General features: G+C 40.8%; 1 protein-coding gene across 3 annotated transcripts in view; it reads left to right on the top strand.

Annotated features, from left to right (window-relative positions):
- Positions 1-24,480, top strand: part of AGBL4 (AGBL carboxypeptidase 4) — a 1,086,758-nt gene that overhangs the window by 611,326 nt on the left and 450,952 nt on the right. For all 3 annotated transcript variants that reach the window (XM_045204170.2, XM_045204171.3, XM_024571127.4), the window contains exon 5: positions 13,137-13,353. In XM_045204170.2, coding sequence (XP_045060105.2) covers positions 13,137-13,353 — 217 coding nt within the window. The remainder of the gene's footprint in view (positions 1-13,136; positions 13,354-24,480) is intronic.

The following is a 24,480-nucleotide window of genomic DNA, read 5'->3' as shown; positions in this document are numbered from 1 at the left end:
ATGGAGCAAGCTCAGTCCTATCCTGTAGATAGTGGGTAAGAGGTGCTAGTAAAAAGATGAAATTTCCTCCAAATCTCAGCATTTGTTCCCAGAATCATATCTAAGTCCTGACCTGACTGGCTTTCTGTCCAGGACGATGGATCTTTGCTTTACCTTTTCCTCTGGCTCCTGTGTCAGTGTCCATCCCCAACCTCCCACCTGTTCTGACCCTGATAACCTGATGCTGATTGCTAAATTCATCCTGCTGGGGTTTAACAGCTGCCATACTACTGCAGTAATTCTGGTGCCACGAGGAGAGCCTGCCCTTCTCTGTATCTGGCCTTCCCAGGATTGTGCCATATCTCAGTCTTTGTTTTTCAGCCCGTGCTTTGCCTGTCCAGCTCAAATCCCACACCTCCCAGGTTGCCACTCCTCAAGCATCCACAGGTCATCCAGTCATTATCACTTTTCATGTGGAGCAATAGCCTGGCCTGGCTTCCTCATCCGCTGTCTGGAGACTGATACCCGAGGAAATATCCCTCAAGATTCCCATTCTACTCCCCATGTATTCATGCCAGGCTTTGATTCCTGGCAAGGCAGGTCTTACTTCTGAGTCCCTTTGCAATACTAAGTAGGAGGAAAGAATTGTTTCCATGAGACCTGGCGTGGAACCTGGAACGTATATCACCTCTGCTAAGGGATCCTACTCTCCTCCTTTTCACTGATTCTGATCACGTCTTCATCCACTTGAGACTTTCTGCTCTGGAGAGCTGGAAGTTATTTGCTACCCATGCCCTCTGACCCTCCTTATTTTTCTCCCTGGCAGTCTACTGCCTTAGCTGCTGTCGTGGCTCCAACATTGTTGTCCCTCAGCCCCTATTGTTTTGAACGTGGAAACCTAGTGTTTGGACCAGATCATTTTTTACTTTGTTTTTTTTTTTGGCTAAGCTCCCTAGATCTGGCAACCTGGAATTTAGGCCATTTCCTGGCTTTCTTGGACTCTTGGCCACTTAAATCTACTCTCATGATCTATTCCTCAGTCTTTCCCACTGGGGTCTCAGTTTATTTCACTTAATGAACAGGTACTCCCTGTGCTAGGATTTGATGGCGATGGTGAGGGTGGGGAGGTGATGACAAGCCAGACAATGCTCCAGATGGTCCTGTTTCCCTGTATTTTTTTTTGTCTACTGCTAAGTGCTCCATCTCAACCTCGGTCGTGTCTAGCTTGTAGTACTCCATTCAGTGAGTGCAGAGTCTGTAACCGCCCTGTAGTGGAATGCCATGACGACGAGAGCCCTCCTGCTTAATGAAGCAGTCCAAGCTCTACATTGAGTCTGGAAGACCTCACCGTGGCACCTCACATGGTGGGGCTGAGTGTCAATGGCTCCAGACACAAACCAGGGTACTACGTTATGTGGGAGAAGAGAGAAGACAGAGGCTTTGTCTGGACGATTAACGTCTTTTTCTTTTCTCTGAAAGAAGCCCTGTGTGAAGCTCCCACAAAATCTCATAGGACAGCTTAGAAACTCCCCTATCACAGTACCCTCTCCTACTCCAGCTCTGCTGGGAACCCTCTAGCCATCTGTGGCTTTAGAACTTCTTGTCCCAAGCAGACCACTAACAATCAGCCTTTGTACATTTCTGTCATTATCTCCTCATCATATATATTCACTCTGCTCACGTAACAAGTATCCACTATGAGTCTACCACGTGTCAGGTACTGTGTCAGATGCTGGGCTATTCATCGGTGAACAAAAAGAAAATATCCCAAGGTATAGTCATTGAATTTCAAAGTCAAATCTTGTATCCAGTTGTGCTTTCATCATTTAATTTGTGCAGTTCCTCCCTTGCTTTTGTAGAGATAAATGCCATGTCTTCTTGCGTGTAAGCTTTGCTTTCAATAATTGCAATTTGGTATAAGCTTTAAAAGCTGAAATACTTTGGTGCTTCACTTGTTGAATATTTGATTAAAGGTTTCCAATTGATTTTGAAGAAAATACAACACAAATTTTATTTTTAGAGGTCTCATGAACAAAATTTAGGGGTCTTATTAACAACAACAAAACAACAACAAAAGAAAAATCAACATTAATTAACCAAGCAGCTTATTAAGGGCTCAAAATCTCTAAAATCCCATTGATGACAGATCATAAAGAAAATATACTTCGTCTACCTTCCTGAAACATAAAACAAATTTTTGCGTGTAGTTTAGCATTGACTTCATAAAAAAATTGTATAGTTCTCTTACTTTGTGTAAATTTTGAGAACTATGATTCCTGTTGTGAAGGTAGAAAATAAAAGTTTCTTTGAATGCAGTTATAATTGATATGGACACCCCCAACCAATTTAAAATAAATTTGTACTCCATAGGATTGCTGATTTAACAAGTATGTTGCTTTTACCAAAATTTGTATTTATATTATAACAACAAAAAATAAATAATTTTAATGTTAATATTGAAACTTTTTTTAAACTGAATTATCAGCATTATTACCTCTAAGGGAGTATTTTGCCTTCAACAGAATGAATTTACAAAAGCTCAACTATGAGTCCATGAATTGGGTTAAAGTAATTGAATTGCACTGGAATTAAGTTAAATTATTTTCTATTTGAAACATCTGACGACACTGATTAAAACTGCTGGCTTTAGTTCTGCTAATAGGAAAAAAACATTATCAGCTACCACTTTATATACAAGAAAACTTAGAATTGAAAATGATTGAAAATAGCCCTGGCTGGTGTGGCTCAGTTGGTTGGAGCATCATCCTGTAACTGAAGGGTTGCAGGTTTGATTTCCAGTCAAGACACATACCTGGGTTGTGGGTTCAGTCCCTGGTCCAGGCACATACGATCCCCGATCCAGGTGTGTACAGGAGAGGACCGATTGATGCTTCTCTCTCACATTGGTGTTTCTCTCTGTCCCTTCCTCTCTCTCTAAAAGCAATGAAAAAAAACAATCCTTGGGTGAGGTTTAAAAAAAATGATTGAAATTATATTAGAGGAACAGTCACATACTCTAAATAACAAGTGATCCTACACTCCACTCTGAAGTGTGGCTTTTCACTTAGAGTACATGACTGTTCTAAAATATTTCAATCATTTTTCTGCTGTGTTTCCACTTTTACATGTGTAAATTGTAGCCTTTGGACATAAGTTTTCTTAAAATAACTGTTAAATCAAGTAGATGCTGATGTTTATTTAGCAGAGTTTGGTCTTCCGGTTTTTCATGGTCATGCTATCAGTACACCCCTTCAGAGGGTCATAAAAACTGGGAAACATTTTATACAAGGTACGTGCTCATCACCGAGAAATAGACAGTTAGTACTCAAATTTCCTAAACCGTGCACTTTTGTGTTTGAGCTAGTTGTTGGTTTATTGCAGTATGTTTTTTTGTAAAATGTAACCAAAATCAAATAAATAATTTTAGATTTACACCATAGGATAAATATGCCAAGAGCCACCAGACTATCTTCTAAAAGCGGGACTGCTCAGTCTCTATTTCTTAAACACGCCTCCCATTCCCCTAACCTAGAGTTCTCCGCATTTCCTATTGATCCCACCAACTGGTGGACTGGAAGTGCCATGGGTCTGGCGAGTTGCTGCACGGGCTGCCGTGGGACTGGCTAGGACAGCAAGCTGCGGTAGGGCAGCACCTGCCAGTGCTTCCCCCGGCACCACTGGGGACTGGCAGGAGCTAACCGCCTTTTCGTATCTGGATGGATAAACTTAGTTTTATCAGAGAGCATGTCTCCTTGAAAGGGGGTTATTGGTTACATTGGGTCTGGGAAAGGTCAGGAAGAGAAAACAAGGTTCTTATTGATTTCCTTTCATAACTGTGTATTTAAATGGTTTCTCATCCCTTGTCACTCTTTTCTTTTCCCCTACCCTACTTGCTCTGCCTAGCTCATATCCTAAGTACACATAGTGTAAACTTGGAATTCATTGTTCTGAACCAAGACATAGTATGATGCCAACTATCCATTACATAGCACGTGGTGATAATCATGGTTACCATTACGGAGTGCCTATTTTCAGGTTCTAATCTCATCTCTAATTTTTAGAACAAATCCATGAGCTAGATACTGTTTTCATTTTGTAGATCTGGAAACCCAGACTCAAGGCTACATGGCTCACAAGTAATGGGATTGGATTAGAGGCCAAGCCCACATTCTTTCTACTGTACAATAACTACATTTCTTTTTTTATTGTGTTTTTCCATTACCATTTAGTCCCCTTATCCTGCCTGCCCCCTCCACAATCACCACACTGTTGTCCTTGTCCATGAGTCATTTTTTATTTTTGATCAATCCCTTCACCCCCTTCCCCTTCCCTACCTTAGCTGTCAAGGCATCCAAAGCTGGAATTGAACACAGATCTGTCTGTTCAAGCAAACCCCTGCTCTGCTTGACTTATTTATTCATTCAGTCAAAATATTTATTGAATGCCTTCTGTACACTAGGCTCTATGCAAGGGGACTACAAGGAGATTTCAGTCTAGTGGCTTCAGAGCTGGAACCTCTATTATATTATTCCACTCATGACGCAGCAACAAAGCAGCTTGGATACGAAAGTTCAGTGCAGATCTGAACCATTGCAGCTGAACCTGCCACCCCATCCTGGAGCACCAGCATTCTGATACTGCCTCATAAGCCATCCTATATAAATATGCCAGCAAATTCTAGTTTTGGAAACACAGATATTTGTGTCTAAGAGTCACGACAACTGTAAGAGGGACACATTTCTGTAACTGCATTTTACACAGAGGCTCCAAAAAGGAAAGAGTGCTGCTCAAGGACTACATCCTGGACTATAACCGAACTCCTAGTTCTTGTCCGGTGTTTTCTTCCTGCTGCTTCTCAGGAATCTGGATTGCAGAAGACAGAGTACATGACTTAGAGTCTCTCCTTGCGCCGAGAGCCTCTCCCTGGAGTTCCTGCCTACATTAGCATTCTGCCAGCAGCCGCACGTAGGCAGGAATATTGTTGCTGTTCATGACCAGGGGGAATAATCAGTCTCAGCTATTCCCCGGCTCTAAACCAGCCAAAGTAATTGGGTTTAATTTTAATTTTTTTAATGGCTTGAAATTAATAGAAGCAGCTGCTGCCACAGTGTGTAGGTGTCCTTCTCCAGAAGGCAGACACACACACACACACACACACACAAAATCCTACACATAAAATAAACTCTGAAAAATAAACAATAGAGTGTGTAGGACAAAAAGGTTAATTCAGAAATCAAGCAGTATCTTTTTGTTATCAAAAACTCCCTGGCAATCTGTGGCACTGTCTCTCTCCTCCCACCACTTGTGCCCATTGGCCGATAAGATGGTAATCTGATTAGACACCAGGTGTAAAAATGTGTTGCCTGGATCTGAGCGCTCCCTCACTCTCTCCCCCTCCCGGTGACTCACCAAGAGATTAGCTGTGACAAAGTGAGGAGAAAGATAAGAATAGTTATGCTGGTGACAGGAGCCCTACTATAATTATTTGGGGGAAGATAGGATTGGAATTAGGAGCGATCCTGCTTGCCGAGGGAGGGTGGGTTTATAACGTGGGCACCTGTGGCAGCTTCCTGGCTGTGCCAGGTGTCATAGAAGGAAAGGAGGCCATGGGCTCAAACCAGGTGATGGTCTGTGTTTTTCCAGCCAAACATCAACTAAAGGCCATGTATTGGCATCGGTGACAGACCATGCCTCTGGAGGGAACAGGAATTGAAATCTTACCTCAAGTTCAAATACACTTGTGAAACCGGATGCCAGTTTGCTTCCCAACCCCAGGTATACAAAGTAGGGGAACCAAGAAACCGTCTCTGCAGTTGCAATTGTTGAATGAATATCTGATTGCTTAGCCTTGGTGTGGTGAGAAGAATAGGTGTTTATCAGTCAGACCATAGTGCACATTATTGGCATACACCAGGTGCTTACATGTGTTACTCCTTATGGAAATGTATGAGTGACTTTGTTTTGCATACCTCATTTAGGAATCACTGCCTACAAAGATCGATTCTTTGTTAGTTTCCTTTCTGATAATTTGAAGAAAAAAGTTTGTGTCTGCTGTCAAGGAAGACTCTGGGGTTGGAATTCATTTATCCATATCCCTGTTTTTTGCCTGATTGGAGAGGAAATGAGGGCTTCTGTCTTTCAGGGCTCCTGAGGAGGGCTAGAGAATGCTGCTGTTTTAGAGAGCATTGTATACTCCTTTAGGTCCTGGGCTTCTTTTCCTCTGTGCTCATGTAACCTCCGAAACAGTGTGTTGGAGATTTGACTGACATTTTGGAGGGAAGGCAGAGAGGATGGTAAATGGAAAGGAATCATTCATTTAGTCCTAAATTCACTCATTCATTCAACAAACATGCTTTGAGCTCCTCTTCAGGGCCAAGCACTGTGCTAAGTGCTACTGATTTTGAGATGAATCAGAAATACAGCAGTGTCTGCAATTAGTTTTTAGAGCAATTAGTTCATCCTGGAGTTGCTCACAAAGGCTTCAAAGAAGAAATGTCATATGAGCTGGGCCTCACTTCTCTACATAGGAATTCACTATGTAGAAAAGCGTGGGAAAGGCAATTAAGACAGACAGATCAACATGTAAAAAGTCAGGGGGGTTTTTGAGACTATAATGTATTCAGGGCATGACTCACAGCTTCACTTGGGGAGTGTACAATCTACATACATGTTGGTTGGTGTGGCTGATATTATTTAGTTTGTTAATCTCTTAAATTTCCCTCACAAATATATTAATTTACCCAACCCATAATCATTTTTGGGCACTTCCTTTATGCAAGGCCCTGTGTAGATCCTGCAGAACCAAAGATGAACAATATATGAGCCCTGCTGTCAAGGAGAGCTCAATCTAATGGTGGAGACAGGCATGTAGTCAAATCAGTATAACGAAATAGAAGCTATAATAGAAAGTATATATTCTATGATTGTTAATGTGTTGAGTATGTACATGCACGTGTGTGTGCTCACTCACCCACATGTACACACAGCTGAGTCTGAGGATGTGAGTTATAGGTCTCCCTCACACATGTGGATGTCCTCTTAGGTCACCGGGATGATGGCTTGGTCCAAGAGCTGGATCAGCCTTCAGTCTCTGAGTTCTGAGAACACGCAAGTCTTGGAATCTTCTTGCTTCTCCAGCAAGATCAGGTATTACAGACTCTTTTCTTTCTGGAGACTTCTGGGGAGTCATGCACTCTTGACCCTACCCTACCTCCATTTTCACAGTATCATTGGGATAGGAAACTTCAGAGGATTTCTGTGAGAATTAAAGGAGTTAATATACTATAAAGTGTTTAGAATGGCCTAGCATATGGTCAATGATATATACATATTAGGAGTTAGTATTATAATAATTATTATTATTATTGTTTTATTGTTTCCATTGGTATCTCAGACTGTCTGTGTGAAACAAAATCAGAAGGCCTCCTTCTGTAACCTAACATCAAGAACAGGAACTTTCTTTAAGGGATCCCTTAGCTTCCCAAACTTGTACTCACCTGTAATGTGGGCCTTTCTGCTTTCCCTTCAACTGAATGTTATAGAGTCTTTACACTGAGCTAAAATTTACCTCCCTATGGTCCCTACCATTTATCTTTGGACATGAGTGTTTTTTTCCTTTTGCTTCTTAAAATAAGCAAGTATTATTTGATGCTTCTCTGTACCATTTCTAGTGAGAGGGGAAAAATGTGACACTCATCCCGCCTCCAAGAATCCTACTTTTTCTTTCAAGAAATTTCCATGTACTATTGTTGCCCATTGGTAAGAGACAAACCAGGTGATAAAACTTTTTTTAAATATCATATGTTAAAGTAGAGAAAAATTAATAAAGAATGAATAGTCAGACAAGACTTCAGAGGAGGTATGTTAAAGGATAGGCATTTATACATTATTTTGTTAATTAACTAATTCATTCATTTTAAAAATATTTAAACCATTGTTGGCAATGTACAATATTCCACATCTGTGAGTCAGAGTTTATCAAGTAGTTAAGGTGGCAGCAGAGGTGGTCTAAGGGGAGAAAACATCAAATACAAAGACACAGAGGTATTGGAGGTATGACAAAAAATTGTGTTAGGGACATGTAAGTTGCCCATATGAATAAATTTATGAGTCAATCCTCATATAGGGTATGAGGAGAGAGAAATGGCTGATGATGCTGGAATTACAGGGTGATCTGGAGGAGTGTTGTGGGCCAAACTGAAATGTGAGGGAGTGGAGATGTTTGGAGAGTTTTCAGGGAAAGTACTGTGAGATCAGATTTTTCTGGAAGCAGAAGGTAAAGCTATGAGTTGGGGGGGGCATGGGGAGAAAGGTAGGTGGCAAGATACTATAGGGACTATGAGCACAGACTTCGGAGCTACACTACTCTATGTCTGATACAGAATCTGCTGCCTACTAACCTTGCAACCTTAGAGAAATTTTTACCTCTCTAAGCTTCAGTTTTCTCATCAATGTAAAAAGGATGATAATAGACTCTAGCTCATAGGGTTGTTGTGATGATTAAATGACAATGCATATAAAACATTTAACACCATGCCTGAGACGTAGTGAAAACATAATAAGCAAAAATAAAAGAAAAACTGCTCCAAATGAGAGACACATTTCTCCCACATACTCCCAGCCCTCTTTTCCTTTATTCTTTGCATTACTTGAAAGACCTCATGGATTTGTCCTCCTGAGTCCTTCTCAAATAGATTTTTGTTTGTATCTGTAGCAGAGTCTGGAAAATGTAAGCCCTGAGCAGCATCTCAGCTTCTTGAATGATTACCCAGGGCCCATTACCTTCACTCTGCCTGCAAATCGGGTTAGGCATCCGACCCACTCGAGGGAGGAGCTGGGCGAACTGTAGGCATTAGATGAATTCTCCTGGTAGTACATAATCAAATTTGGTGGAGACAGTAGGCTGTCAGAGTCAAGTTGCTAAACTTGGCTAGAATAGGAGAAAGCTGGGGTGATTGGATTTAAAGCATGGAACCTGATTGGATATACTAGTAAATGAAGAGTTGAAAACATCAGCATCATAACCTGAGGGACCTTTGACTGTAGGAATCACTGCGTGAAGACACACTCACTTCGTGCTCTAGGAGACTCAGACTCAGACCTCTGAGTCAGGGCCTGAAGTGACTATTACAGACCCTTGTCTGGACACCTCAAGACCACTTTCATTGGCAGTCTTTCTGAATACAAGTCTGGAACCCTGAGACTAGCTTATTGTACCAACCTCACATTCCTGCATGTTCAATCACATCACAAATGTGTAGACCATTATCTATTCTCTGTATACCCTCATCCCTGCAATGGTCCCTTCTCTCTCTTCTCTTGATTTCCCACTGCTTCCTTCTGTATCTGAAACTTTCCACTTTCTACTTTCTCCTTTGAAACAGCGCTATGTTTAATAACCTCACTTGGATCCTCAGTCTTTCAGCCCACTGCTTCCTTTACCTCTTGTCTTAACCAAGTATCATGCTTGGTAAATGATACTTAACAAAATTTGCTGAATAAAACAAAAGCTAAAGCCTGACTATCCTGGAGGCTATTACTTCCTGTGCAAGCTGCCTATCCTCTTGCACTCCACGTACAGAAGAACCAAGCGGGGTCAAATTTCTTCTTCTTTCCCTGTGCATCTTCCAGGCCATTATTTCTCTATTTTACCACTGGTTTCTCCAAAATTTCAAATCGGAAGTTTTAGGGTAGCAATCTGGTTAGTAAGGAGGAGTGGCTAGGGAGGTTTTCTTAAAGTTATCCGTATACGACAAGAAGATTGTTGTTACTTGTATGCCTGTACCTCCAGTCTTTGGGAGTAGGGAGCAAATGGCCTCTATTGATGGGCTTAACACCCTAGACAGACTTGGATACTGCCACTGACTTTTCCCTGACTTTTTTCCAGGGAAAAGCACCGTCCCTCTGTTGCTTATGCTGTTCTCTCTCTGTCCTGTCCATCTCGGCATTTTCAGGTTCTTGCCCATCTTAGAATCCATGACCCATCACTTCATCCACTTTTCTCTAATAGTCAAAAATCTGTCTTGTTTTTTCTACCCTGTCCTCCTTCTGACCACTCTCATCTATGCCTTGGACTGGTCTAATCATGGTACCTTCCTTCTTTCATTCACCTGAAACATAGCCTGTGACCTCAGGATAAAGTTTAAATTTTCTAACATGGTTTATATAGTCCCTTTATAATCTGGTTTCTGCCTTCTCTTCAGACACATCCCCCTTCTCACCCTTTGTGCTTTAGCCATGATGAATTTTGTGCCATTCTAACATTTTACTTGTCCCCTGGCCTTTGATACACTCATATCTGGAACTCCAGGAGCCCATAGTTTATCAAGAGGGACAATGAAGAAGTGTTATAGGTACTGAACTTGGAATCAGATAAAGTTTGAATCCCAGCTTTGTCATTTACTTGCTTGAGACCATGGAGAAACTCTTTAACTTTTATGAACCTCCATAACCACTTCTGCAAGGTGGAATAACAATACCCTCACTGACAGAATAGCTCTTTGTGTTAAACCAGTTATAGAATGATTCCTAGGTATGTCCTGTCCATTCCACTCTTTCTCTTTTCCCTTGGCCCTTCCTTTCCTTTTTTCCTCTTTTTTTCTGTCTTTTTCCCCTCTCTGCATTACACTGAAAATGTTTGGGTGGGATTGAAAACACCCAGGGCTACAGAAAAGCAATACAAGCCACTCTGTGTTACAGCATCAATGTCACGTAATCTCTGCTCTCCCACAGGAAGCCCCCCACCTCACCTCCCACCTTGGTGTCTTCAGAAAGACACCAAGGTAGAAACAAGATTCTGCAATAAACTAAAGGCATGTCATAATGATCTTGAAGCTCTTAACAATTTTCTTCAGACTGCTTTCCCTGGACCCAGTGCCATTCTTGTTTTTCTCAACCTCATCTCTGATAGCCCTCCTCTTCACGTTTTCCTCCGTGTGTTTCTGTGCCCCTCGGCTTCTTAGTTGAATGCCAAGCCAGTACAGGTGAACCTTACATCCTCTGGCCACTGTTGCCAGAACCTTCAGAAACATAGTTGCCCTAAGAAGCTTCCAAACTAATACTAATGGATAAGCCTTAGGAAGTATTCATTTAAAAAGCAAGTTCTGCATGACTTCTGCATGGCTAAAGAAAACATCAGCAAAATGTAAAGGGAACCAACCATATGGGAAAATATATTTACCAATGATACCTCAGACAAGAGTTTGATCTCCAAAATATGTAAAGAGCTCACATGACTCCACACCAGGAAGACAAACAATCCAATTAAAAAATGGGCAAAGGACCTGAACAGACACTTCTCCCAGGAGGACATAGAGAGGGCCCAGAAACATATGAAAGGAAGCTCAGCATCACTAGTCATCAAAGAGATGCAGATTAAAACCACAATGTGGTACCACTTCACACCAGTCAGAATAGCCAACATAAACAAATCAACAAACAAGTGCTGGCAAGGTTGTGGAGAAAAGGGAACCCTAGTGCACTCTTGGTGGGAATGCAGACTGGTACAGCCACTGTGGAAAGCAGTATGGAATTTCCTCAAAAAACTAAAAATGGAACTGCCTTTTGTTCCAGCAATTCCATTGCTGGGATTATACCCTAAGAACCCTGAAACACCAATTCAAAACAACCTTTGCACCTCAATGTTCATAGCAGCACGATTTACAATAGCCAAGTGCTGGGAACAGCCTAAATGCCCATCAGTAAATGAGTAGATCAAAAAACCATGGTACATTTATACAATGGAATATTATGCAGCAGAAAGAAAGAAGGAAATCCCACCCTTTGTAACAGCATGGATGGAACTGGAGAGCATTATGCTAAGTGAAATAAGCCAGGTGGCAAAAGACAAATACTATATGATCTCACCTGTAAGTGGAACCTAATCAACAAAACAAACAAGCAAGCAAATTAGAACCAGAGACATGGAAATAAAGAATAAATTGACAGTAACCAGAGGGGACAGGGGAGGAGTATAATGGGGGAAAGGAGGGGAAGGGTCATCAAGGAACATGTATAAAGGACCTCTGGATAAAGACACCTGGAGGTGATGATTGAGGGTGGAAGGCAGGGGTGAGTAGGGTAGGGGGAGAGTAATGTGGGGAAAATGGGGACAACTATAATTGGATAACAATTAAAAAAAAAAAAGCAAGTTACTACAGAATGTGGGAGTTAAAGTGGCCTGAAATTGTCCATGGATGATCATGGAAAATGTCCAGTTTGATACGGGCTTTGTATGATTAACAGGATTTGAAGAGACAGAAATGAGAGGCTTTCTCTATAAGTGAGAATGGCCTGGATGTCAAACAGCAGGGCAGGGTGCCGTGAACCTGTGGAGTGGGTGAATGTGCAGATGTTTTAGGAACTATGACTTGAACATTTTGCCTTTTCTCACAGACGTGGTGTAGTGTTCCTTGTTGGAGAATGAGCATGGTGGCTTAGCAGAATTGCCTGCACAGTGTATTTTGAAGCAGTATTTCCCAAAAGGCTTCTGTGGAAAATTAGTTTCATGAAATGTTCTGTAGAAAAATAATAGCAACCTATAAATTAATAGTAATAATCTATTAATAATCTAATAATAGTAAAAATTGAAAAAGTGTTGAATATTCTTTCTTCCCTTGAATATTCATAATGCACATTCTTTTAATAGGTCTAAATTAGTCTTGTAACACAAAAACTTGACTTGCCTGGGAAAAGTAGGCATTCCCTATTTATGTCACTGTAACATCACACTCTAAGCATTTTGAGAGGCCCTACCTATATTGTATATTAATTGTTAAGAGGTTGTTGACTGCTTCCCTGCTACAATATATACTCCAGGAGGATGGCATGTTGCCTTTCTTATTTACCGTTACATATCAAGAATCTAGCATAATGCCTGGGCATATAGTCAGTGTTCACAATAAGAATAAACAATAAATAAAACTCGTTCATCTTTGTTTAATGTTGCATTGTCCAAGCAGTTGATAAAGGGTAGAGCTGGAATTTGAATAAAGCAGTACCAGACTCCTGTCTCTTTTTGACTGCAGTGTTGTTGTCCCTGGCTAGCACCCAGGGCTCTTGATGCTACAGTTTTTCCTGGGTATCTATTCCTGCTTACCACCTTTTGAAGCTTGAATGGTTGTCTGATATGACCCAATTTCTCTCTTTGTATCTTTCAGGCAAAGGCTACCACCTAAAAATGTTTACTACTACCGCTGCCCAGACCATAGGAAGAATTATGTGATGTCCTTTGCATTTTGTTTTGACCGAGAAGAAGATATTTACCAATTTGCTTACTGCTACCCATACACATATACTCGCTTTCAGCATTACCTGGACAGCCTGCAAAAGAGGAACATGGATTATTTCTTTCGGGAGAAGCTGGGTCAGAGCGTGGTAAGGCCCATTCAGAACATCCATGGGGGCTTAGCAATGGGTTTTCACAGAATGCAAATAATAGATACTGGTGCTTTCTAGACTATATACTTTGGAATTTTTAGAAATTGTTGTTTCTAATGTGTAATTCTTTTCTGTAATATGGCTACCAAGAAGTCACAGAATAAGATATAACAGATGTTTATCTTTCTGAATGAAGAAAGATCTTTCTGATAAAGCTCTGTCACAAAATACAGAAGTTCTGCTAATTTCCAAAAACACTGAGAGAAAAGAAAAAGGCTTCTACTGGGTGTCACAAAAGGCATGAAAGCATTTTATGAAAGTGCGCTTCTGAGATGAAGAGTAAGTTTGCTTTTTAGTGAATTTAACTTGCCCGCAGTGCAGGTGAGCCAGTGCTGTGCAGTTTGGATGTGCTGCCCACGATGTGTTCTGGCTCGGCCATCCATCCGTTTCCAGCCCTTCTTCCTTCCCCTGGTTTAGTTGTCTGGGTCTGGACCTTTCAGTCTCACACTGTGTATCAGTTTTCTATTGCTGATACAACAAATTCCCATAAACTCGGTGGCTTAAAACAACACATATTTATTATCTCACAGTTCTGGAGAAGTCCAAACCTGGTCTCACTGGCCCCAAATCAGGATATCAGCAGGTCTGCATTCCTTCTGCAGACTCAGGGAGAATTCATTTCCCGGCCTTTTCTAGTTTCTAGAAGCTGCTTGCATTCTTTGGCTTGTGGTTCCATTCCATCTTCAAAGCCAGATATTGGCTGGTTAGATCTTTCTCATGCTACATCACTCTGACACCAAATCTCCTGCCTCCCTCCTCCACTTGTAAGGACCCTTGTGATTATGTCGGGCTCGCCCAGATGATCCAGGACAGTATCTCCATCTCAAGATCTTTAACTTAATCATGTCTGTGAAGTCCCTTTTGTCATGTAAGGTAACACACTGACAGGTTCTAGGGATTTAGACCTGGACACTTAGTGGGGTATGTTGTTCTGTCTACCAACACTTTCCTCTTCTCCTTTCCTCTTTCCCACCCTGTACAACCCAGGATTCTTCACTTTGGATGCATAGGTTTTATTCTCTCTAGTCAGCAATATTTTGATTACTAGTACAGGATAAACAAATGATAATTTGGTTTTATGTTCACTCTTTAAGAAGTGTAGATTGTGCCTCTGAAATAGGTATATTGCGCACTTTAAAGACCCTAAGTGAAGATACTGGTGGAATTTGCAGAAAATACTATACTTGAGTTCCTTTATGTATTGGTGGAAAAATGGACTCTGCCTAGTGACTGTGTGTTCCACCTAGTAATGGGTCCTACTTCTAAATAAAAGTTTTCAAGACTAGACTGCTTAAAAGACATAGAGTCTAGTCCAGGATACCTCCAAAAAGAGAGAAATAAAGAGGACTTCTGCATGGTTCAGGCACATGTGAGCCAAATCTTGACTCCAAAGCCAGTGGTCACAATACTATTCTTATAGGCTAAGAGTCTCTGTACACTAAATTTTGCTAAATATCTTACCTCTACTCTAACCCCCTTCTTAACAGTGCTTCCGATGGGTGCCATGTGTATCTAGTGCCTACATTTTGAACTGAAAACTGGGACACGTGTTGTATCAGCCAGCATGCTAGCAAGAAACAGATGGCAGCCTCACATTAGGGTAATTTGAGGGAGACTTAATAAATGGGCTATTTACAAGGTGTGTGCAGTGTGTATGGAAACCACAGGGTATAGTGCACTTCCCTGGGGCTGGTAGCAGCTCACAGGGTGTGAAGGGAAGGAATGGTTACCAGAACACAATGTAAAGAGCCATGTAGTGGCAACCTTGAGTGGAACAGTGACCTTCAGTTGGGGAATAAAGTCAGCCTGAAATGACCCCACAGGGAAGAAGCTGAGAAAAATAAATACATAGAGCTCATTCTCTTACTTCTCTCTGATCTTTTTCTGGGTGTTCTTAATGACCAACCCAAGCAGAAATCAGAGGGCAAAGAAAACTCATATAGATAAGCCTCCCTGGGCAAAGAAAATAGTGGATAAGGGAAGAGAGTGGATGTAGAGAGGCAAATAGAATATATTAAGCACAAATGGTCTGATCAACACTATATTATTGGAAACAGTGAGGTTATTTAAGATAGGATTGTCAGAGAAACTCTGAGATGCATCTTAGCCAGACACATGAATTGTAACATGAAGTAAGAGAGTGAGAAGTTCATTCAATATCCATGACTTTTAAGTATAGGATCTGTACATGTCACTCCTGTGTACACTGTAGCCCCCCTTCGATTTATGCCAGACAGAATGCATATGCTCATTGAATTGCTATCTAGTGAATTATTGAATGAGTGAAAGAATGTCTTAAGATGTATGTCTAGAGGCAATATGAAGAGCTAAGAGCATCAAAAAGCTGATGGGAGGGCTAATAGGATACGTTAAGCTGCCAATAATATTCAAATGCACATCTAAAATACCAGCAATATAAAGAAGATAGAAGTTTATTTTTCTTCTGTATAAAAATCTAAATGTAGGCAATCCAGGCTGTGCTCCTCAAAGCCCTTAGGGTGTCAGTTTTTTGCAGCTTTCTGCTCTGCCACCTCTGGGTTGTGGCCCTCGATCTCTTGATTCAATGTGGAATTACACCATCTCATCCATGTCCCAGGCAGCGGGACGAAGGAGGTAGGGGGAGAAAAGAGAAGATGCAGTTACATGGCACTTTTACTTTTATCCACATCTAACTCAAGGAAGAATGAGAGTGAAATTTTCATTCTGGGTGACATGTTTCCAGGTAAACGTTGGTCACCCAGAACGCATGGAGGAGAACTGACACCAGAGACGGACAGCCTGTGGTCTCTGCTCCAGCGGCCCTGAGCTCTGCCTCCAGCGCTGATGCCAGACCACTCGGATGGCCTGGGATGTTATTTCGCCTGTCTGGGGACAAGTGTTCCTGTCAATAAAGTGAGAAAGTTGGACTTGAATAGGGGTTTTTAAATTTTTTTTTCCCTGAGGAATTCCCGAGTTAGAAAAAAATCTGAGATCTGTCCTACTTCAGATCCTGTGAGAGGCCCTGTGGGGGGGATATGTTACGAGGTACACAAGTCTTGGTGTGCTTCCAGGAGTGCATTCTAAGTGAAAGGCAATAAGACGTGTTCAAGCAGATATAATATTTTTTAAAGTGTATGTTACTAAGGATCTCATGAGTTGTGTAAAGAGTTAATGGTCAGACTAAACATCATGGAGAAGATGGGCTTTCAGCTGAGTGTTGAAAGGTGGGTAGGGTTACTGAACACCGCAGGGGAGAAGATAGCAGGAGGCAGCCTGAGTCGTTGCATTGGGGTGGCTGCTGAGAAGTCTGATGTGATTGGAATAGTGCATCTTCCTACTGGAAGATTAGCATAGACAGGAAAGCTGGGGCTGAGCTCTGCAGAGCCTTGGTTGTCATGTAAGAAGTTGTGGCTGCATCCTTTATTCAGATTCAACACAGAGGTGCTGGGTCAGGCACTTCATACATGCTATTTTTCTTATTTCTCTCAATAGTTTTATGGAATAGGCAGGATGATCCCAGTATGGGGATTCAATAATCTAAGGCTAAAAAGTTAAGTTACCTGGATAAAGGCACCAGGCTAGTTCATGTCAAGGCCAAGATTGAAACGCATGGCTTCTAACACCGTGTCCTGGTGCTTTCATAGATCCACTGCTACTTTCTCTGTTGGACCTACTGAGACCCGCCGTATATATGTGAGAAAAGAATGATCTTAATTAAAGCAGCATCTTAAGAAAATAAAGTTAATAGAAATGCAGGGTGTACCTATGCTGGCTAAACAAGATTAGGGAAGCTCTGTGGGTTGGCTCAGTCCCTGTGTTCTGGGACTAAAAACAGATACTTTTGCAGATAGGACAATTCTTGGTTACCAGGGTGTTTGATGTGGTTTGTGTCTGAAGACACCACTATAATTAGTTAATCCTTATTTCAATTTGGAGGGAGGATAATTACAAGTGGGAAGGCTAAACATGCCAACATCCAGATCTTAGGAAGATCCAGCAATAAGCAAGATTTTGAATTTCTAGTGCTGAAACTACTAATCACCAAGGGTTAGCTGCTACTGCTACTAATTATATACTAATGGCATTTTATGTTTTCATTCAGCAGTGACCTCTTCTAACCCCACCAAAGAAAATCCCTCTGTACATGCATGAAAGCCACAATCTGACATTTAAGATAAATACATCTTTTTTCGTGTTTTAACACCTTTGTTTAAGTATAATTTACATACCATAAAATTCACCCATTGCTAAGGCTTAATTCTGTGACTTTTAGTAAGTTGATAGTTTTACAACTATTACCGTGATTCAAGTTTAGAACATATTTATCATCCCCCCCAAAATTCCCTTGGTAATCCCCACTCCTACTTCCTGGACAACTACTGATCTGCTCTCTGACACTATAGGTTTGCCAATTCTGAACATTTCGTGTAAATGAAACTATATACTGTGCAGTCACATTTTGCATTTAGTATGTTCCACTTAGCATATTTTTGAGATCCATCCATGCTGTAATATAAATCTGTAGTTCTTCCTTTTTTAGAGCTGAATAGTATTCTGTTGAGAAGATATGCCACATTTTGTTCATTGTTCTCCAGTAGATGGACACTGTGATTGTCTCCACTTTGGGGCTAGTATGCATAATGCTGTCATGAACATCCATATACATGTCTTCAAGTGTACAAAGTGTACGTGTGATTACTTATATATACAACTCACTTTCTCCTGGTAGATTTCGAGAATGGAATCATGGGGGCATAGAGTAAGTTCACTTTCCACTAAAAAAAAAACCAAAAAAAACCTGTCAAATTGTGTCCTAAGTTAGTAATGCCATTTTCCATCCCTGCCAGCAGTCTAGGAGAGGGTCATAGTTTCACTGTGTGCTTACTTGGAATTATCTATATACTTTTATTGCAGCCATTTTTAGTGGGTATGTAGTGGTATCTCATTGTGGTTTTAATTCTTATTGCTTTAATGACTAATTATGTTGATCATCTTATCATGTGCCTATTTTCTATTTGTATATTTTCTTTGATGAAGTATCAGTTTAAATCTTTTGCCCATTTAAACAAATTGGGTTATTTGTGTTCTTATAATGCAAGTTCCTTTTATATTCTGAATGCAAGTCCTTTTCCGATCCATGCTTTGCAAATATTTCCCCTAATCTATGCCTTATCTTTTCACCCATTCTCTTAACTGTGCTCTTTGCAGAAGGTCTAAATTTTGAAGTCCAGTTTATTAGTTTTGTTCTCTTATGGATCATGCTTTTGGAGTCTTATCTAAGAACTCTTTGCCCAGCTCCAGGCCACACAGATTTTTTCCTATATTTTCTTCTACATTTTTATAGCTTTCATATACATTTATGTTTATGGCACATTTTGAATTAACTTCTTTTTTATATTCCAAATTTTATTTTATTTTAACTTCCTTTTTTAAGTATATTGTATTGATTATGCTATTACAGTCATCCCAATTTTTTCTCCCCTTTATCCCTCCTCTGTCATGTACCCCCGACCCTCCAGCACCCCCCCCTCTTAATTCATGTCCATGAGTTGTATATATAAGTTCTTTGGCTTCTCTGTTTCCTATACTATTCTTAACCTCCTCCTGTCAAATTTGTACCTACCAATTATGCTTCTTATTCCCTGTACCTTTTCCCCCATTCTCCCCCTTTCCTCTCTCTGCTGATAACCCTCCATGTGATCTCCATTTCTATGATTCTGTTACTGTTCTAGTTGTTTCATTAGTTTGTTTTTATTTTTTTTTAGGTTCAGTTGTTGATAGTTGTGAGTTTGTTGTCATTTTACTGTTCATAGTTTTTTATCTTCTTCTGTTTCTTAGATAAGTCCCTTTAACATTTCATATAATAAGGGCTTGGTGATGATGAACACCTTTAATTTTACCCTATCTGTGAAGTACTTTACCTGCCCTTCTATTCTAAATGAGAACTTTTGCTGGACAGAGTAATCTTGGTTGTAGGTCTTTCCCTTTCATGACTTCAAATACTTCTTTCCAGCCCCTTCTTGCCGGCAAGGTTTCTTTTGAGAAATCAGCTGATAGTCTTATGGGAACTCCTTTGTAGGTTACTGTCTCCTTTCCTCTTGCTGCTTTTAAGATTCTCTCCTCATCTTTAATCTTGGGTAACTTAATGATGATGTGCCTTGATGCGTTCCTCCTGGGGTTCAATTTCTTTGGGACTCTCTGGGCTTCCTGAACTTCCTGGAAGTCTATTTCCTTTGCCAGACTGGGGAAGGTCTCCTTCACTATTTGTTCAAATAAGTTTTCAGTTTGTTGCTCTTCCTCCTCTCCTTCTGGAACCCCTATGATTCAGATGTTTAGCATTTAGAGTTGTCTTGGAGGTTCCTAAGCTTCTCCTCATTTTTTTGAATTCTTGTTTCTTCATTCTGTTACAGTTGGATGTTTATTTCTTTCTTTTGTTCCAAGTTGTTGATTTGAGTATTGGTTTCCTTCCCTTCACTGTTGATTCCCTGTATATTTTCCTTTATTTCACTTTGTATAGCCTTCATTTCTTCCTTCATTTTGTAACCCAGCTCAATCAATTCTGTGAGCATCCTGATTACCAGTGTTTTGGACTCTGCATCAGACAGGTTGTCTCTCTCCTTGTCACTTAGCTCTTTTTCTTGAGTTTTCATCTGTTCTTTTCTTTGGGCCATATTTCTTTGTCTTGGCGCACCTGTCATGTTTAAGAGGGTGGAGTCTTAGGTATTTGCCAGGGGCCAACCCTCTTTGCTGCTTTGTGGCACTGTCTGTGCAGCTGGCGTCAGAGAGGGAACAATGCCGCTTGCTCACTCTGTTCTAGCCCCACTTTCCAAAGAACTGTCCTGTGAGACGAGGAGTTTCTCCTGCTCTCCCAAACCCCCAGGATTTTATAGCTAGAGGTTTTGAGTCTTTAGTTTCCCTGATCAGCCAGCCCTGCCTTGGCACATGGTCTGCCTTGCCAGGGGGTCTTCTCTGTCCGGCTGCCTGTCTCTGCCTCTCCTACCAGTCTGGATGAATGTTTCTTTGACTCCTTGGTGGTCTGAGTTCCATGAATTTGGTTTTCTGGCAGTTCTGGTTGTGTATTGTTTTTAAATTGGTTGTTATCCTTCTTTTGGTTGTGTGAGTAAGCAAGGCATTTCTACCTATGCCTCCATCTTGGCTGGAACCTGAATTAACTTCTTATATATTGCATGAAGTAAGGGTCTAAGTTCTTTTTTTTTTCTCATGTGGATATGCAATTGTCCTAGCACCACTTGTTGAAAACACTAACCTTTACACATAAATTGTCTTGGCACTCTGTCTGATGCTTCTGCTCAGCTTTTCTTTTCTGTTGTTGAGCCTGGATTCCCTGGGAGTCAACCCTTCATTTGTGCAGGGTGTAGTGCTCAGCTGTGATTGGGCTGAGTTGGTGCTCACCCACCGTGAGCCAGTAAGGCTTCCATCCTCTGGCAGTACATCTGTATGGGGATCATGGTCAAAGTTTGGGCAGTTTTCAGGGCTGCCCTGGCTTTTGCCTTCCCTTTGTGCTGTTTCCTGTGTGCATTTGTGCAGTCTCAAGTTCATTCAGAAATGTGAGACTGGCTGGAGCCTTCACAGGTCTCTGCTGAGCCTGTATTCAGTCTCAGCCAGGAACTTTCTTGTCCCAGCTTTTCACTGTGGGGCCTCCTCACTAGCTCACCTCTGTGATAAGCGTTTCCACAGACAATGCTGATGGGTATGAGCACTGCGCACTTCTCCAAATTAACTGAGTCCCTTTGACCATGGCAGAGAAGCAGCCAATCCTCCCAGCCTGACCTGCTCTAACAGAACCCTGCATTTGCAAAGCCTGGGGGAAAATGGAACAACCCCAGGATGGAATGCCACAGATTCCCATTCTTATTACATGAAGATCAGCAGTTTTTCAAGCATAATAGTTTTGATATTGTTCTATACCTTTGCAGTTTCCAAAAATGCTGAAATGGTTGTTTGTGTCAGTTTTGTCCAGCTTTATATTTGTTTTCTGAGGATAGGATTTACCTATAATCCCATTTCAACATAGCCAGAGGAGGATTTTAACTGGCAAACATTAGTTTTTAAATCATGTAGCCCTTGTACTGTCACACAGTAAAATATGCTATTATTTGTATATATCACTGGGCTAATTAGATGAACAAAACTCTGCATGTGTATTTGTGTGTTGTGTGTATGTGTGTGTGTTTTTAAAAGAAGTAGGTATAGAGAGCCATTCCCATACTTAGGGATACTTCAAAAGGAAGTGTCTAACAAAGAAAATAAACTGATAGAGTGTTTTAGGGAAGCACTGGAAAATCATCTATATGAAGATAGTATTGCCTAAGTTCTGCCACTGGCTAGCTCTATGACCTTAAGTAAAACACTTCCCCTCTGTGGGCCTCAGAAAGTCAGATGAGATTATTTCATGCATTCCTTTCAACTCTAACATAAATTATGACTCAAATGTCCATGTATTCCCGATTGTATGTTCTCAGCACACATGTGTCGTGTGTGATGTTTCCTCTTAATCTGCTCTACTTTTATTGAATGCCTAACAGATAATCAGCATTCTCTGGACTCTAGGGATACAGCAGCAGAATCAGGCAAGAAATCCATGCCTTCATGGGGCTTTCATTCTAGTAGGAAGAGACAGACAATATTGGAGAAATTAAATCAGGAAAGGGGATGAGTGTTAAAGTAAAGACTTTACTTAGAAGGAAGCATTTAAACTCTGAGATATGTAAGTATTATATTCTCCCATTATCATTTTTAAAACTGAGATACAATGAGATTAAGTAATTTGTGTCATGAAGTTGGGATTTGAAGCCAACCCTTTGTGAAGCCCAAAGAATGGACTTTAAGCCAGTCCTGGGTAGGCGAATATTCTATTCACTATATGGTCATTTACTAAATCCTCACAAAGTCATCCTTCAATACTGTGGATATCTAGTGGGCACCTTCTGTCTGTCAAGCTCATTGGGTGTCTTGGAGACAGTGAGATGAATAAAAAAACATACCCTACCTCTGAAAAGTAGTAACTATAGTGGGCAACACAGATGTAAAAACCAGTAATGGCAGTATTGGTAAGATGCTTGATACAATAGAGATAACAGGGAGAGAAGGGGCAAAAGAGAGGTAGTGAATTCATAATCACACCATAGATACAGAGGCTGAGACACATGATGAGTCCTGAAAATTTTGTGTGGTTCCAGCTGACAAAAACACAGGGTGCAGCCTAAGAAGAATGTGGGGAGTTGTGGAGGAAGGGGGTGGAAAGTAGTGGAGGTAGGTGAAGGCTGGTCAGGAGGGCCTTGAATGCTAAGCTAAAGAATTGGGACTCAATCTCTCTCTCTCTGTCTCTTTCTCTCTCCTTCTCTCTCCCTCTCCCTCCCTCCCTCCCTCCCTCCCTCTTTCCCTCCCTACCTCTCTCCTTCTCTCCCTCTTCCTCTCTTTACAATTTTGTCAACATTTTTTGTATTGATTTTAGAGAGAGAGAGAAACATCAGTTTGTTGTTCCACTTGTTTTTGTATTCATTGGTTGATTGTTGTATGTGCCCTGACAGGGAACTGAACCCACAACCTTGGTGTATCAGTTCGACTTTTTGACTAAATCAGACACCCAGCTAGGGCCGGACTCAGTCTTCAGGGTAGTGAGGAGCCAAGCAAGAGAAAACAAGATTGTTGTGGTACTTAACCCACCCATCTCCAGGCTGTCCCTGCTGATGGCAGCTGATCTAGAAGTAAGGTTAACTCCTGCCTGTCTGAGCCAAGAGTAGTAGAGGGAAAACTTACCACCAAGACATCATATGCAGTAATAAGAATGTAATAGAAATACCTAGAATTGCTGGTCTCTCTCATCTTAACACCTCATACAATCTCTAGAGCAAAGATTATAGGGGTAACATTCAAATTTAACAAATATATTAGGCATCTCTTATGGGCAAGGGCCTAAACTGTATAGACCAGAGTCTTCTTAACATTCCAGAAATGTTGCTTTTCAGCCTTTCCTCAAACACTTTTGAGGGAGCCAATGACAAGAAAGTTCTACCATCACCAGAAGGAACTACCTCCTTGTAATTTCCCCTCTCTTTGGTTCTAGCTCAACCCTCTGGGCCTCCTTTAGCCCCTGGACAGGCCTGCGAAGATAGCAAGACAGTAGCCACAACCCCATCTTGAGTTTTCTCTACCCCAAGATAATATTTCCTTTTTCCTTCCCCCCTGTAATTCTATATTTATTCATATCTCATGGTTTCTAAACTTTGTACCGTCATTGTTGTTCTCTAGACATGACCTACGTTGTTAATTTCCTTCTTAGAACGCCAGGATGAACGTGAAACTCCTTAGGCGATTAAGCACGTAGTCCACAGTAGAATAGGACTATTGCCTCTCTTGCTGTGGGCGCTAGATCTCTAGAAATATAGCCAGGGTTTACATTAGCTTTTTGTTTTTTAAACAATAAGGCCTCCCTGTAGTCGATTTTCTTTGTTGCTGTTCTTTAAATAAAGCTATTTTTTCTCTGATATTCTTTTTAAATAAACCTTTTATTTTTAGAATAATTTTAAACTTATAAAAGTTGAAAAGATAATCTAGGGAATTCCCATATGCCCTTCATCCAGTTTCTTCTGATGTTAAAATCTTACACAACCATGGGGCATTTGTCAGAACTAAGAAATTAATGTTGATCCATTACTATTAACTAAATTACATGACTATATTTAGATTCCATCAGTTTTTCCACTAATGCCCTTTTTCTCTCCCAGGATTCAATCCAGAATACCATGTTAGCCTATAATGGATTTTGTAAGTATAACTGTGACCTCTTACACTTATTCTAAATTTCAACCTGTTGGTTGTAGTCCTTTGTTCTAGCCTGCTATGGTCATTTTGATTCTTGGATTCTCTTATCTGCAGTATTAGTATTAGTATTAGTATTCTGACTTCATTCAGAATTTTTAAAGTACATATTTTTAAAGTATTGATTTAAGTCAAGGATATAAGTATTTAACAGGACAAGACCTAAAAGCAAGAACAGATTTATGCATATTACTAGAAACTTCTCTGGAATGCCTAGGTTGGTATTTTATATCAATTCTATAT

Source organism: Desmodus rotundus, chromosome 3 (assembly GCF_022682495.2).
Source record: "Desmodus rotundus isolate HL8 chromosome 3, HLdesRot8A.1, whole genome shotgun sequence".
In the NCBI taxonomy this organism is placed as follows: Eukaryota; Metazoa; Chordata; class Mammalia; order Chiroptera; family Phyllostomidae; genus Desmodus; species Desmodus rotundus.
This window is presented reverse-complemented; position numbering and strand designations above follow the sequence as displayed.